This window comes from Genypterus blacodes, unplaced genomic scaffold, assembly GCF_046128005.1.
Source record: "Genypterus blacodes isolate CSIRO-AG114 ecotype Tasmania unplaced genomic scaffold, CSIRO-AGI_Gbla_v1 ptg000019l_1, whole genome shotgun sequence".
NCBI lineage: Eukaryota > Metazoa > Chordata > Actinopteri > Ophidiiformes > Ophidiidae > Genypterus > Genypterus blacodes.
In genome coordinates this window covers 2,884,389-2,900,093 of record NW_027466832.1, presented here as the reverse complement: position 1 = coordinate 2,900,093, position 15,705 = coordinate 2,884,389, and the positions used below count along the sequence as shown (strand labels likewise).

Below are 15,705 nucleotides of genomic sequence, written 5' to 3'. Positions count from 1 at the left end.
TCTTTTCAGAGGAGTACTGGGGGGGACCTGGTCCTCCTCCATCTCCTCTGCTCCATCTGCTGCCTGCTGCCCAGCGCCCTCGATCTCCACATGTCCACTTGATGGACCCTCATCTCCGGTGCTCTGTCTGTCATCTCCGACGTTCTGTCTAGTTGCCTCTTTAGCAGCTCCGGTGCTCTGTCCGTCCGTGTGTGCGTCTGTCTGGGGCGGCGTTGATGCTGCCGCGGAGGGCGTCGGTTCAGCCGGGGGGGTCGATGGTTCGGCGGCCAGCGCCTCGACCGGGGCTTCTGCTCCGGCGGTGGCCGGAGCCTCTGCTCCGCCAGCGGCCGGCGCTTCCGCTCCGGCGGTGACCGGAGCCTCTGCTCCGGCGGCGTCTGGAGCCTCAGCCTGCCGGCCCTCCCCCGCTCTCCCCGGGCACGATCGCACCTGGTGCCCCTCTCTCCCACACCCGAAACACTTCATGCCGTCAGTCGTTACATGAACAGTGTACAAAAAGTTTTCAATTTTAAACCTGAACACCAGGTTGAGCTCCTCTCGGTTGTCATTCAAAGTCATAAACACTTGTCTCCTAAAAGACACAACGTGCCTCAAGTGGAGCTGGCTGTGTCGGCTTAGCTCCTTCTCCAGAGCCTCGTTGCTCAGGAACGGGGGGACGTTAGAAACTACCACTCTTTTTGCGGGGTTAGCTAGAGCCAGGACGGGAGTGAAGACTCCATGAATCTCCACCCCGTGCCCCACCACCTGGTCCACCTTCTCCACGCTCTCTAAGAAGATCACCACCGCGTTATTCATGCGTGAGGCGGACTTCACGCTGTCGTAACCCACCAGTGCCCCCACCGCTAAACTACAGTCCTCCACCGTGCAACCAACAACCGGACACAGCTTGACGCCATGCCGGCGTGTCAGCTTGTCAAACACCGCAGTCATGCTAGCTAGCCCCGCTTGCTAGCAGACGCAAAACACAAAGCCCCAAACCACCAACAGACTAAAGTGAGACAAAGAACAAACACACGGAGAACAAAACAACATTAACATACAGAAAGACAGGTATAGGACAACTTTTTCACGCTTTCTTCCACTCAGCTCTTCCACTCACTCACTCACTCCTCTCAGAAGAAGAAGAAGAAGAAGAAGAAGAAGAAGAACGTTCTCGAATAAGTGATACATGTTCTTCTGTCATTTATCCTAAATTGTCTGCAGATCGCTGTTGGCAGGTGTACTTTTCCCAGTAGGATAACTGCATTTGGTGTATCTCCTTCCCTTTCCTGAGCCAATAGGACTTTGCCTGATCTGTTCCATGATGCTGTTTTGCTTCTTTTGGGGATAGTTGTTTGCCCCTTACATTTTTTTGGAATAGCTTTTGCAGTGGTTTTGCCTTGTATTGGAGCATGGTCTAATGGACTGATGTAGGTTTTCTGGGACTTCATTTCAGAGTTTGGACGTGAACTCAGGGTCCTGGTCGGAGGACCCGTCAGACAGGGCTGTCTTTTTTAATCCATGCCTGGCAAACTTGGCTGCCACCAACCTCTGAGATGGCTTCTGACCTAGGTGAGACGGATTGTGGACACCTTCAAAAACCTTCAGTTTCCACCTCAGAGGAGTGAGGTGCCAATGTTGTCAAAAGTGACTTCCTCCAAACATAGTAACATGACCGCCATGCCTGAACAACTAGGTACAACACTTCATCCGCCGCCATGCAGGTATAGTCTAGCCCCAAGTGGACTGCTCAGGTGCTGGCTCGAGAGAGAAAATCAGCAACCAGGTTGTGTTTGCTGGTAACATGTTGTATGTCTGCAGTGAACTCCAAAATGAAAGACAATGGCTTGGCCACCAAATGAACAGTAATTTGTGATCCACAGGCGTCTTGAACCGTCCAGCCTACAGCAGGAAACGGAAGTGTCGTATGACGAGGTAGTGGCAGAGAAGCTCCCAATCAAAGGTTATTTAGTTTGGCCTGTCAGGGTGTTACTGCCAATTGAAGATTGTTAACAAGTGCCATGCCCCATTCACCCACAGCTGTGCACGGCGCCCACTTCACGTGGCATTATTCAAGAGTGGCTAGACTGTCTGAACGGCATCCGCAGGAACTCAATGCAAGCCCATCTGGAAACCCATCTGCAGCTGTGAGAATGCTGGACAGTCTGGTGACATCCGGTTTGTTCTTTGTTCGTACCAGGAAACATAAAGTTGCAGCGATTATCAGATTGCGGTCCTTTATGTCCACCAACAGTCCATGAGTGCACAGGAAAGTTCCAGTTGTAGCGCTGCCCCCCGAAACACAGCTCCACGTCATCTGTCACATAAGTGGGGATGGGGCTGCCTTTGGCAGTTAACTGGCAAGGGTCATGCCTGTCTGTCAGTGTGTTTACCTGCCATGCAGTCAGTATGCTCCTTTGTGCCCCTATGTCACACAGAAAGGACCTGCAGATGTTACCCTGCGTTCGGCCAATGCTCAAGTTACCTACTGAGTGACAACGCTTTCCGTTCTGCTGAAAGGGGAGCGGCAATCCTTTGCCTTAGATCCAAACTTTGTCAGAAGTTTCAACTGAACTTCCTTATTGCATACTTGTGTGAATTTGTGTTCACACAAGCATGTGAAGGTATCACAAGTAGTAACTGCTGAACTTACTGAACTTTAAATTGGAGCTTATGAGGGTCCCATGAAGATGGGCATGTCTGTAAACAGATTCAAGATGTTTATTTGGCACATACCTATATATACATGCATACATACTGTGAAATGAAAGAGTGCCTATGTGTGTTTGATCCATCCAAAACATTCCACTGGCCACTCCCACTGTTCTTCAAATCTTCCTGATCATTTGAATAAACATAAGGGACACAGGCAGCTACTCTGCTAAGAGATCAAGCATCACATCAAGCAGTAGGATTTGAATCAAGCATCAAATCCTACTGCATTTGTGCAGTAGGACTAATCATAAATGTGACTCTCTACTTGATTCCACTCCCAAGGAAGACTGTTTCACCTGTTTGTTGTTCATTTTAACTGCCCTTAATTCTCAACCAATGCAGAAAAGTTTAAATCCTTCTGTGACCTCAGCCCCAATGGAGCAGCAGTCTGTTGAGTTGGCTAACTAGTGTTGGTACATGAGTCACAAATGAAGGTCTAGCAAAGTCGTTTGAGCTTTTTCTGGGTCCCATAAAATCTGATGCAAAACTTTGTGTGTTGCAGTGTTTAACAGAAATATTTGCATTGCAATTTCTCTCTTAGTTTAAGGAAATAACTGTATATGTGCACATTCAGCTGGGCCATTTCATTATGCTGCATATATTCTATCCTATATGCATTTTAGAATACTACATTGCTCCACATATTTGAGCTTCTTTTGGCAGTTAGCCTCATGATTGCACACGCATTCTGTTTATTTAACAACTGCCTTAAAACAATATTACCAACTCAAAATGTATTAACCACCCTTTAAATTCTAGTGTATTTTCCTCAGAGTGTTTTTTTCAGTTGATCTTCAAAATAACATAAAAATGACAAGGAAGAAATGTTGTACTTCAACTGTACATTATCTGTTAACAAATGAGGTGCAAGCAGTTTCTATTAAATATCTCCACCAGTTATATCGAAAAACATTTCCTACAAAGACTAGAAGATCACATCAATGAACTTTTAAATTGTTATGAATGCTTAGAAGCAACTTTCAGTCATCGTCTTCCTCCTCCTCTTCTTCATCGGTGTCCTCCATCTCCTCCTGGTCCGCTTGCTGCTCCTCTAAGGCTTCTTTCAACTCCTGCTCCTCTTCAACAGTTGGGTCTAGGGCCTCTGTAATATCTGCTCCAGTGGGATACTCCTTCTGTGGCAGTGGTGGGACAGGTGGGCTGTACCCATCTCCTACATACTTCAGGCCCCACCCAATATATATGTTGTTGAACTTCCTACACAAACACACAGCACATAATTGCAAGATGCAAAGCTGCTTCAGCAGAGAATTGAAACACAGACCAATCAAGTTCTGTTTCTTACTTTCCACGAGCGAATGCATAGGCTCCTGGCCAGATGTTGGAGCGCAGCACTGCTATTGCATGCTGAGGTATGAGTGTAGAGGACAGCCTGCTGCTCCAAGGAGGGATATTGAATATTTCTAACAGAAACATACATTATAAAACTCTTTGTTGCCTTTCCTACACTCATGTGTATGACATGAAAATGCTCAAAGCAAAAGACTGACCTGCATCACGTGATAGCGGCGTGAGCAAAGGTGGTCCCACCTCTGGCTCAGGCTCATCAGGCTCCTCCTCCTTGTCCTCATCCTCTCCTTCGTCATTAGATTCATCCCCTGGTTTCATTGCCAAGTTAACCCATGTACAGCGACCCTAAAAGGAGTCCATAATCACCTTCATTAACTCTTCTTTCTCATTGACTGGTAGCTGTCCTGTATATCAAACAGCTTCAAAACATGGATATGATCAGCAGTTTAAATATGCTCTATTTTAAAATTCCAGTAGGTGTAGCAGTATTTCTGCTACATGTTAAATTAACAATAAACTTACTTGTGAAACTAACATAGAGTGTTTCAAACTTACTTGAAACAATAAGATAAATATGATGCAACTGCGTTTTAGTGTTGTGGCAATTTATGTGAAATAGGCCACACCTACAACATTAGGTAGCAACTAGTAAGTTAAACCAAAGAACAACAAATGCTTCATCAGCCATTTCTGTTACAGTATGCAAAATTTGATGAAGACTGTGTGAAATTTGTACGGGCAGGAAAAACTGTTGTTCAACTCTATTGAAAAAGAGTTTATTCCAGCACTTCATCGAGGCAAATTACCACATGGCAGTCAGAACAAAAAGAACTTCCTAATTTCTAGTAAAGTATTTTTTATGAAATCCAGCTAAATGTCAGACAAACAGGGAAATAGGATTGAAAAATTGAGGCTCCGTCCATAAAATCAGACGCACATACACGCATGCATGTACACACACATCTTTGTTTAGACTTTTACCTGCAGCAGGATGTATTGAGCATGATGCACCCATTTTGACAAAGACTCAGCCATTTCAGCAGATGGAATGCCTTCAAAGTCTGGGTTGACTTCATGGCTGTCACGAGCTGCCTCGTCTACCTCGTCTCCTTCCTCCTCTCCAATACAGTAAAAGCCCTGCGGGCTGACATGTGTACCAGCAGAGATACGAGCAATCTGTGCTCTCAGATAATTGGCTTCATTCCCAGGAAATGGTGGATAGCTGATGACTGGGGCATCAAGTCTGCCCGTGAAGAGTTTGCGGATCTGCCGAGCAGCTGTGATGTGTGCAGGTGTAAGTGATGGGAGCTTCACCCAGGGCAACCCCGGCACTTTGCACACATAGTAAACACACCTGTTAGTACCTGTTCCCATGTCTTCCTTAGGCATCACAGGCTGCGGCTTATAGGTCGACTGAGGAAGTGGAATATTCTAAAGGCAAAGCCACCACAAGACAAAAAAATATGCCAGTTAGTAGTGCCTTTGCTTGAAAAAATGTATGATTACCTGGTAGATTTAAGACTCACCTCATTGTCCTCATCCTCCCGAGACTCCACATCTTTATCCTCTTTCTCAGCTGTTTCTTCTGTGTTCTGCTCTTCCTCTTCTTCCCCTTCTCTATACTCTGCTTCAGCAACAATGTAGCTGCATTCAACTCCCAGAATCTTTCCCCACAGACGGCAGCGCTGCAGTGAATGCGCATCCACCAGCTGCTTCAGTGCCAGGAAGATCCTGTGCATCTCCTCTCTGGCCAGACCCACACCAGCCTGCTCCAGGTACCAGCTAAGCTCACTCACATTAGGAAGACCCGATTCTACCTGATAGAAGTGAAGGACACAAAGTCATTGTTCAATCTACAATTCACAATGAAACTTAATTAACATTAATATGACAATTTAAGTGGAAATCTAGACCAGGATTTTTTTAGCTATAGCAAAAAAAATAGCTTACTCTTCCTTGATACTACGACTGAAATGCTGTGTCAAAATGTGAAACGCTGGTGTTTTATATTTATTTCTACATGTGAGCAGTTTGTATACAAAAATCAGTTTTTAGACATTTCAAAAAATCCTTGTTTTTAAATTGTGCATATCTTGTTCTTTCAATCAAACTGTGCAAACAATGTGCATTATTATGTGCATGATACAATTCACCGTAAAATATGACTTTAAAATGTATAAAAACAGTTCTTCATGTGATGAGAAAGGATTTATTCCTAACAAATGAAGTGAAACTAAGCTATTTTTTAAAATCAGTACCCGTAATAAGTGACGATATGTTTTAAACCTGTTAAAATGCTGACAGGCAACCTGCAGATTTTTAGAAAACGTTCACATGTCAGTTCAAATGTTGCACCGTTTAGTCTTGATGCTGACACTGTGTTTGCTGACAGTAAACAGTATGTTGCTGTTACCAGTTCATCCTCTTGGTCAGCCTCCTGTGTCTGGGCAAAGAGCAGCTGCTGCTGCTCTGCCAGCTGCTCAGTAGCCTCAGTCTGTCGTTGGTCTCGCAGGGAGCTCTGTTTGTGCTCAAACGCAGCTCGCTTCACATCACGACTCATGTCCTCAAACACATCTACTGCATTCCTTGGACGTTCCTCCATCACCTTCACCAGCAGACGTGTCATGTGGTCATAGCTGTTACATCAAGGAATAACATAACTGTAAGATTTTGCAACATTTTTCTCTTCCCCCACAAGAACACACACACAAACAGATGAACATGCCAGTCATGCCAGGTCAATTACTAGTACAATTACCCACAGAACTGCCATATTGCACTACAATCACGCAGTCAGAGTGATATGCAGACAGACAAATGCATGTCCACTGCATTATTTTCCTTTTGACTACAAACAATTACATTTCGTACATCTATGAACCTTTTCCAACAGCACTGATTTTGGCTTCTGCAGGTTTTCAAAGGGGCACATCCATAGTCAATGTTTTGTCAATTTAAGTCCATGACACCTCAGGGGGGCTCGACAATAGAACCAGACACTACCCCCGCTGTCCACCACTAAACTCTGTCGCCAGGATGGCTAAGCTACTGCTCTTCCTTCTCTACCCAGATCAACCAAGGTGCCGCCTCTGTCTCATTATTCCACCAAGGAGACTCATCCAGTAACTAAACATGCAGTGTTAACTCTATTCTGTGTTACTGGAATACCTGCCGTTATGTCAAGTGGTAAAGTGGACAAATAGCATTGCCCAAAACCCTATGATTAGTGCAACTGTTCGATAGGACTACCCCTGCTGTGCACCACTGAACTCTTTGATGTTGTTAGCCCTTCGACCTGTTGACCACCACTTTTCCTGCTTTCTCCAGAACAGCCTGGATGCAGCCTTCGCTTGGTGATGTTGCTACCAGCCCTTTACGTGCAAAGCCCCTGCAGCAGACTTCAACCGTCAGATTCCAGACCATTATCCATCCTGTTGTCTCTCGAAGATTAGGGCCTGATATTTCTTTAGCTTGCACTCATGAGCCTCCTCCATCCTCTCTTCCCAGTGCACTGTATTCTTGATCAGACTTTCTTCCTCGCCTTCACACCAGCAGCCAACTCTGTTAGAATCTGGTCAGGTGGCCACCGGAATTTCCCATCCCATCATCATCCAGAACACAGCAGAAACTTGATCCTGTGTCCCTCCATGCTCCAGATGTCATGCCAGGTCAATGTCCCCTCTCATCATGCTCTCCCGTCTTGTCCATGTTGTCCAATCTTGTATTGCTGCCTGCGGACCTCTCTTAACCATCCAACGCAGTTCCTTCGAGTTAGCCTTTTTCAAGATTGATATGGTGGAGCCACCAAGTCTCACACTGCCCCAGGCTACTGACCCGATTATGTCTGCTTGATGTAGGCAATCCAGCCGCTTCAGTGCTCTGTTGGCTCACCACCTGTCTGCCTGCCGAACTCTCATATCCTTACTGTCTCGAAGCATTATTGCCTGGCATGTTTTTGTTGCCTTATACTCTTCAATCATGGATGTCAGTGGCAGCTGCAGCTTGCTGTACAGGTCAATCAAGCAGAAGCCTCCTGAGATGCCCAGCCATCTCCTCACACAGATGTTGATATTTCTCTCCAGCTCCTCAACAGTGGAAACCGGTACCTCGTAAACGAGCAGCCAGAAAAAAACTATTTACTTTCATCTACTTTGTGATTGGATGAATAAAGATGCAGGTTAGTGTATTTGAAGCTGGTTAGCATCAAGGTAAGGTCAAGTAGGGATTGTGTTATGTAGACTGTATCTTACTTGGGGATAACTTGAGGAAAATGATAAGTTTTAGCCAATACAAGATTTTAACCTTGTCATCTACAGACACTAAAAAGCAGAAAACAAAACGGAAAGCGAGACAGCAGAGAATGCTGCAAATCTGGTGGAGGCCAACATTACTTTTCAGAAGGGACGTATAATTTACTAATGCATATACTGCATAGCCATGGTAAACTCTGGGGAGTCTGAGTTTGACCGAAGCCCGCCTATGCATTGTCATTGTAAAGTCCTAAAGCCTACTCATACCAATACTGCACCCAACCTCGTCCTATGAAAGTTGCCCCTGGTATATATTTCAGCCATAAAGGGAAGAGAGGTTGGCAAACCATTGTTCAGGGTCGTTAGAGACCGCTGAGGAGTCCTACGTCACAAACAGTCAACTTTTGAGGACACATTATTCATATAAAATCAAAAAAGAGCTGGAAATTTATGAGGTGCGTCTTAAAATGCCTAGAGTAGGGCAACAAATTGTGATACATTTCAAGTCAGCTGGTCACCTGACCTAAAAGCTACAGAAAAACAATCCCATATTTCCTTTTTGTAGGGATATAAGCATGAAGTGCTGTTTTTGTTCATATTTGTATCATTATTATTGTTACTACATTTTTTAGATCAACAGATTGTTTCTTTGTTTGTTTGAATCTTTCATACACACCAAGTTAGAAATCTAGGAGTCATCTTTGATCAGGATTTGTTGTTTAATGACCACATAAAACAAATTTTAAGGACTGCATTCTTTCACTTAAGCAACATCGGAAAAATTCGAAAAAAAATGCATTTGTTACCTCTGGCTGTTCTATGGTACTTCATTATCATCAGGCTGCCCTAATAAGTCCCTACAGACGTGTCCTGACCAAAACTAGGGGAAAACTACCATTTTGAAGATCATTACTCTACTGAAGACAGTTATGGCTTCTGTAAAACCAAGTATTTAAGATTGATTTACTTATTCGAAGAATTGTTGTTGCGAAAAAACAAAAACAAATTATTCTCCTGTTCACCTGAAATGTCATTCCCTTACAACTGGTCCCCTGCTGACATGCCATGGTTTCCGATTAGCATCAGAAAGCTTGGACCCCTTTCAAAGTTGCTTGCAACTCTAAAAAAAAAAACCCCGCTCGTCCTCCAGCTGCCTCAACGGGGTAAACCTGCAGGAAGAGACGCCGCTGAATATCTTCAGTAAGGATAAATTCCGTCGAAAATCGAACGTCAAAACCAATTTCACTTCGGTCAAACACGACCCACGAAGTGTTCACAGAAGAAGCTACAGTACAGCTACCACCTGTTCCCTATGTGTCAGGTACACAGAGAACAGGTGGAAGCTGTACTGATCAAGGCCAATCTCATATACAGTAGATGCGGGGTTATTCTCCTTACATTTTACCGTATCCTTTCACTACTTTTTATTCTCTTGAAAAGTCAGCTTCTCGTCAAACAGGAGGAGTGGAAATGTTTTTGAATGCCGTCAATGCATGTTTGGGCTCTGTACTCACAGGTTGGCGTTACCCCCCGCACCGTTCTTCATCATGAACGCCTTGAAGGAAGCCGCATCCAGCTGCCTTTCTAGAGTCTCGTCTTGGTTTACACCCGCTGTCGCCATGTTTCGTCAGAACTTAATTAGAGCGCACACAACAGCCAGAACACTGAAACGCACCGAGTTTTCAGTTAGCGAATTAATGCTCGGGAAGCAGCGCTCACAGCTCTACAGGTTGCTACAACAGAAGGGTTACTAGGCTCGCGGGCAGGGCCGGACGTAAACATTTTAGGGGACCAAGCATGCCCCCACCCATCTGGTCGAGGGAGGGAACAGTATGACGGACTAGTTTGTCTTGTACATTCTATTTAACAGATCAGATATTTTCCCGGATATATATATACAAACACCCTAAAAATAATAAGACAAAACTGTAAAAATTCTCACAAAATAACTGATCTATTACAATTGAGACAAAATATGACATTGCAGAATTAAATATTTAGTCACTAATGCTGCAAAATCAAATACCATTGTACAATTAATTCCAAACTGTATTAGTAACAGACCCATGCCTGAATATATAAGATTATATATATAAGATATATAAGATTGAGAAGTCAGGTGCGTTCAAATTTTTTCAAAAAATGTTTTAATGGAGACCCTAAATAACTGCTTATGTCAGTTAATATATTGTATCAGCATTGCTCACAGGGCAGATTAAGATGCCAGGAAGTTGATGAGTTAGAGATGCACATTTCTCCCTGTCAAATCACTTAATAAACATGATTCTTGTGATTTGTAAAGATGTTGACATAGACAATCTGTAGACAGAATTGAGTCTTGAGTCTATTGAGTCTTGAGACAATTCAGACGGGTTTGTTGTGCAAATGACACCAAAGCCCAAACACTCCTACACCGGGTATGAAAGGCAATGTAGATTAGTCCATCTATATCAATGTAGATCTCAACACGCCGTGATCGTATAGTGGTTAGTACTCTGCGTTGTGGCCGCAGCAACCCCGGTTCGAATCCGGGTCACGGCACATTTTAGATGCGGCAGTAGCTCAGTACATAGGGATTCAGCTTGGGAATTGGAGAGTTGCCAGTACGAGTCCCGTATGAACCAAGTAAGTGGACTGGTAGCTGGTGAGTTACCAGTCTGCCTCCAGAGCACTGCCGAGGTGCATGTGAGCAAAGCACCGAACCCTCAACTGCTCAATGGGCGCCGTATAATGGCTGCCCTGCACCCCCTCTGTAATGCATGCGTTTGTGTGTGTGTGATATGAGGGTGCAAGATAAATTTCAATTGCCTGCGATTTGCTGTGGATTGCATGAAAACAATTAAAAAAGTATTTTAGTATCTAGCAGTCTATGGGGATTATATATCATGCTACAAACTGAGCCTGTGACCTTTGGTAACAGCATCATTCCGCTTGAATGTGCTGCCGGGTATATGCCAGGCACAAAAGTCAATCTTACCCATCTGTGTTCTTTCCATTCCAGAGCAAATCTAACAAAATCTGCCAGATTAAAATGTGAACCCATACCATAAATACATAAGATTTGAATTTAATTCAATGAGGGTTGCTGCAGTACCAAAGTACTTTCTATTTACGACAGAGAAGCTGACTGACCTCGACATTTCTTAAACAAGACAGTGACTTGAGGTAGAACAAAGCCTGTCTCATCTCAATTCTATTGAACTACTTATTTATCAAGGTTCCACTGCGGAGAACACAATAAGCTTTAAGACCAAAGGAACCCGACCTGCAGTCGTCTCATTGATTTGTCAGAGCAGAGCTACTCTACGATAAGGAGAGGAGAGGAACAGCAGCAGTTTCTGATCTCCCCTCAAAAGATTCCATAATCACTCTTTCATAAACGAGTACAAACTTGTTTCAAAGACAATTTTCATCTCAAACATAAATAAGTGTAATTTTATTGATTTAGCATTCATTTATAAAGCTGTTTACACTCAAAATGGTCAGATAAAAGTCTCTGAAGGAAAACCTTGCAATATTTATTTCAGTTGTAACAGTGACTAACCCTGTAACCTGACCAGTCCATCTGCATACTGAAACTGGTCACTGTTTTCATACTCCAGCATATCCAGAGCCACTTCACAGCTCTCCTTGACAACACGTTCCTCATCTTCTCTATAGCGCTGAAGCACAGCCAGGCACTCTTCTTTGCCTATGGAGCCCAGAGCTTCAGCAGCTTCGTGCCGAACCATGGGGTTTTCCCCGGAGCGCTCCAGAGCAGCACGCAGGGCTGGGACTGCTGCTGGGTGTTGTAGCTGACCCAGGACATAACCAATCTCATGACGAAACAGAGCACTGGAGCACTGCAGGCCTGCACAAAACAGTGGGAGAACAAATCAGACAAGCTAATGTTGCTACAGTGCCACTTCACCGAGAAATGAGCATAAGGCTGCAAACAATATCTACATTTTCTCTGAGGACCTTGAACTAAAAGTTTTAAAAAACATTCTATGCTTTTATTCATGATGGTGGTGAAGCACAAAATTGTAGCGCACTCAGCCTGAGAGGAAACAGAGTGATTCCCTACCGTCTCCCAGTGCCAGCACTGCTTCCTCACTGCCCATGTTACGCAGTGCAAACATGGCCCGGTAGCGTTCGAAGAGTTGCAGACTCTCGTCCAACAGAATGGTGCGAAGCTCTGACACGCTCTTCTTTGCTGCGGGAGGGGCCGGGTCTACAGAACAATAGGGGTTCCCATCTGAAGCTCCATCTACTTCATGTTTCTCTCCTCCACTCTGCAGCCACTCTAACCGGCGAACAGCCAACTGACATGTTTCTGCCACCTAGAGGATGAGAGAGAAATGTAAGGCAGTCACAAACATTTTTAAAAGGTACGTGTGTGACTCTTAATTCTGCTGTATGATTGCACACAGAGAAAACAGCAGCCATGTGTGATAATGTTCATGGGTGCAATAAATCCTGGATTTCAACATGCTACTTCATTTTTGTGATTATATTTACTATGAAAAACAGGTTGCAAGGTGCAAAAACGAGTCTTTTTCTCATTCAACCTTAGAATCACTGTACATTTCTGAAAGGATGTGTCTATGCCAGAATGATATGAGAATATGTTTAGGTAATGAGCAAATTGGAATTGCAAGCATTCTGTTTTGGGGCGACTTGATAAAAAAAAAACAGATGTTGGGTCAAAAAGGACAACATGGAATAATTATAAAGAATTGTTTTCCCCCTCAACAATGACACATTCATAACTGATAGTTTAAAAGATAGTGATCTGGAAAAAATCAGAAAGCTTCATGTTTCGGGAAAGACCATTTAGATGATGAATGGCGCCTGGGTCAATATTCTGTCCACTAATGAGAAAAAGGTTTTACTTTTTGGCAGAAATACACAACACTAAGTGAAGTGTGAAACATGGTAGAGAGAGCTTGAAGGTTTGTGGCTGCTTTGGTGCCTCGTGGGCTGGAACAGGAACACATTTTATGGGTCCATCATTTGGAGCAAATAGCCAGTAACTCCAGACAGAAGGTAAGGTTCTCACCTCTATGACTGGATCCTTACTGTATTCCTTCAGTAGGTCCAAAACCAGCAGATCACCAATGGCTCCCAGGGCCTCACCTGCACAAACACAGAGTGAGACAGAAAGACAATTGGTAATTTGGTATGGTACTGCATTTTGCAACATTCAGTATTCAATGAAACTGTGTTGTATTTCAGTGCTGCAGCAGCACTCAGAAACAGGATACCTTTAAGAAGCCAGGAGGAGAAGGAAGTCTGTGCGAGTCTGTCACATATTTGTTCCCCTACCTTTGCAGCAGCTTAGCTCATAAATATTGCAGCACTGCAACATCTTACCTTGTAACCCAAGGTAGTCCAAATGAAAATAAATGAAAACGCATTAATGGAAAGCTGTGATGTATGGTTTTTTTCTTTAAGGTTATTAAATTGTCAGGCATACTTTACCTACATTCCATTAATTTTGCTAACTTTAATACACTAGATGTGAGGCAATATACTCCGCCTCTAATGAGTGGCCAAACCCTTTGTATATTTTTCTGTATGCGGCCCTCAGTGAAAAAAGTTTGGACACCCCGGCTGTAACCAATAGATGGAAAGCTAAGCATCAAATTACGTTATTATCATATAATGATCATTTAATGTTCCTATTTAGCCCATATGCAACTTTATACGTCTCATTTCCCAGGAACTCACAGTAAATGGTAAACAAACAGATTAGAGCAAATATAAACAGAACATTAGCGCATTATTGTTGAGGGTTTGTTATAGATGGGAAACCTGGGACCAAATTAGTCCTAATAATATTTAACTACATTGAATATCGACTACGTAAATACGTCGGTTTGCATAACCGTGCGCCAACTAAGAAGGCTGCAACAGGAGGAAGCATGCACACAACTGGAGAACAAGCTGCGGCGGAAAAAAGTCAAAACAAAGCCAATCTACAGACAGAATAGTAACAACACAACAGGTGTGATATCGGGCAAATAGAGTTGACTTGACAAGGCCTTAACAGCCTTAACTGTGTTGTAGAGACTCCCAAGGGGATTTGAGTGAATCTACGTACATGTTTACCTGCTTCGTGTCTGACCATGGGTTCTTGCTGAATGTCTTTGAGTACAGTGGTCAGGGTGGGGATGGCCCGCCTGTCCTGCATCTGTCCCAAGCAGTAGGCCAGTTCATGCTTCAGCAGGGCCGACTTATCACTGAATGCTTTACTGATCCAGTCTATGGCTTCAGCACCTAGGATACAGGTTAAACACCAACCTCATCAGACCAAACTCGTACATTACGCACGTACGAGTCCTATTACAAGCATAAAGCACAAAGAATGTTTGAAGACATCTACAATGACTAGGGAGGCATTACCAGCAGTGTCAAATAGGGTGTGGCATGTTACCTAAACATCCTTAAATTCTAGGATAGGAACTTCTCTAGCAGGAAATACAGCGCAATAAATTCGATATCCCATTTTCAACTGAAAGGCTGTGATGCTTAAAATGGTTATGCGTACCTCCAAGATTCCTGAGAGTGAATAAAGCTCTGAAGCGGCGACTCAGGTCCTGTCCTGGGTCCACCAGAAGCTGACCTATTGCCGAGACCTGCTCAGCGTTCGCCATATTTGCTCCTTTTCTACTCTTCTGTTCTTGTAAGATCTTTCAGGTCACCGCTGAGGCGAGCTCCCGCTGAAGGTCTCTGACACGTTTGTCTACAAATTCAGTAAACAGGTAAACAGGATCTGCAAGTTAAACATTCATGGAAGTTGGAGAGTTGTCTTGAGTTTACACATATTCTGTGGAGAAAAATACTCAATTTCCCAACCATACTCATGTTTAGATACATTAAGGCCAAAATAAACAGTTATGTTTGACGCTGTCGAGAACGTGCGGTGTTACTTTTAAAAGCAACGCTAACAACGAGCTAAGTAGCTAAATCGAACATTTCTGTTACTCCGACTGAGTCAATATACCGAACAATCGATACACAATTCATTTAGAATGTTAATCTGCTAACACGCAACACATAAACACGTTATCAGGTCGTCAACTTTTTTGTCATACTTACATGAAGCGTTCAATGTAGCAGCACCTCGAGCGTTACGCCACCACATCGGTGTGTCTGCTTCTTCTTCTTCTTCTGTTGGATTTCCTGCAGGCTGCACGCTGCGTAGCACTATGCTGCCATCTACTGTTTAACGCCGTCAGGACTGAACATGCCAGGGGAAGGCAGATAACAAGCAAAACGTCAAAATGGCTTATTGCTTAAAAAATAAACAAGAATTAAGGTCTGAGGTCTGAGTTTCACAAACAGTTGGTGCCTCTTTGCTGTATATGCTACAGAGAAACAAAACATGCTGCACTGCCTCCTGACTTCATGCTACTGATGACTTATATAGTTAAGAGTGACTCCATCCTTTCTGTTGCAAACAAAACAAACT

The 15,705-nt window shown here is 43.8% G+C and overlaps 2 protein-coding genes and 1 non-coding gene across 4 annotated transcripts; 1 reads left to right on the top strand and 2 right to left on the bottom strand.

The window, feature by feature from the left end:
- Window positions 1-3,419: 3,419 nt before the first annotated feature.
- On the bottom strand, window positions 3,420-10,258 carry LOC142991468 (radial spoke head protein 4 homolog A-like). The gene is made up of 7 exons (XM_076141634.1): window positions 9,764-10,258; window positions 6,413-6,635; window positions 5,526-5,816; window positions 4,981-5,430; window positions 4,200-4,344; window positions 3,995-4,112; window positions 3,420-3,906 (listed from the first exon to the last, which is right to left on the bottom strand). The coding sequence occupies exons 1-7, from the start codon at window positions 9,868-9,870 to the stop codon at window positions 3,672-3,674; spliced, it is 1,569 nt and encodes a 522-aa protein (XP_075997749.1). The 5' UTR covers window positions 9,871-10,258; the 3' UTR covers window positions 3,420-3,671.
- Window positions 10,259-10,718: 460 nt separating this feature from the next.
- Window positions 10,719-10,790, top strand: trnah-gug (transfer RNA histidin (anticodon GUG)). Its single transcript has one exon. It is a non-coding gene; the product is annotated as a tRNA-His (tRNA).
- An 871-nt stretch (window positions 10,791-11,661) lies between these two features.
- Window positions 11,662-15,424, bottom strand: dohh (deoxyhypusine hydroxylase/monooxygenase). 2 transcript variants are annotated; one of them, XM_076141633.1, is made up of 6 exons: window positions 15,333-15,424; window positions 14,782-14,976; window positions 14,343-14,510; window positions 13,291-13,367; window positions 12,316-12,571; window positions 11,662-12,099 (listed from the first exon to the last, which is right to left on the bottom strand). In XM_076141633.1, the coding sequence occupies exons 2-6, from the start codon at window positions 14,885-14,887 to the stop codon at window positions 11,789-11,791; spliced, it is 918 nt and encodes a 305-aa protein (XP_075997748.1). In that variant the 5' UTR covers window positions 14,888-14,976; window positions 15,333-15,424; the 3' UTR covers window positions 11,662-11,788. The 2 variants fall into 2 exon arrangements, with proteins under 2 accessions (XP_075997748.1, XP_075997747.1); XM_076141632.1 differs by having other exon boundaries at window positions 14,782-15,006; window positions 15,333-15,421.
- Window positions 15,425-15,705: the final 281 nt, after the last annotated feature.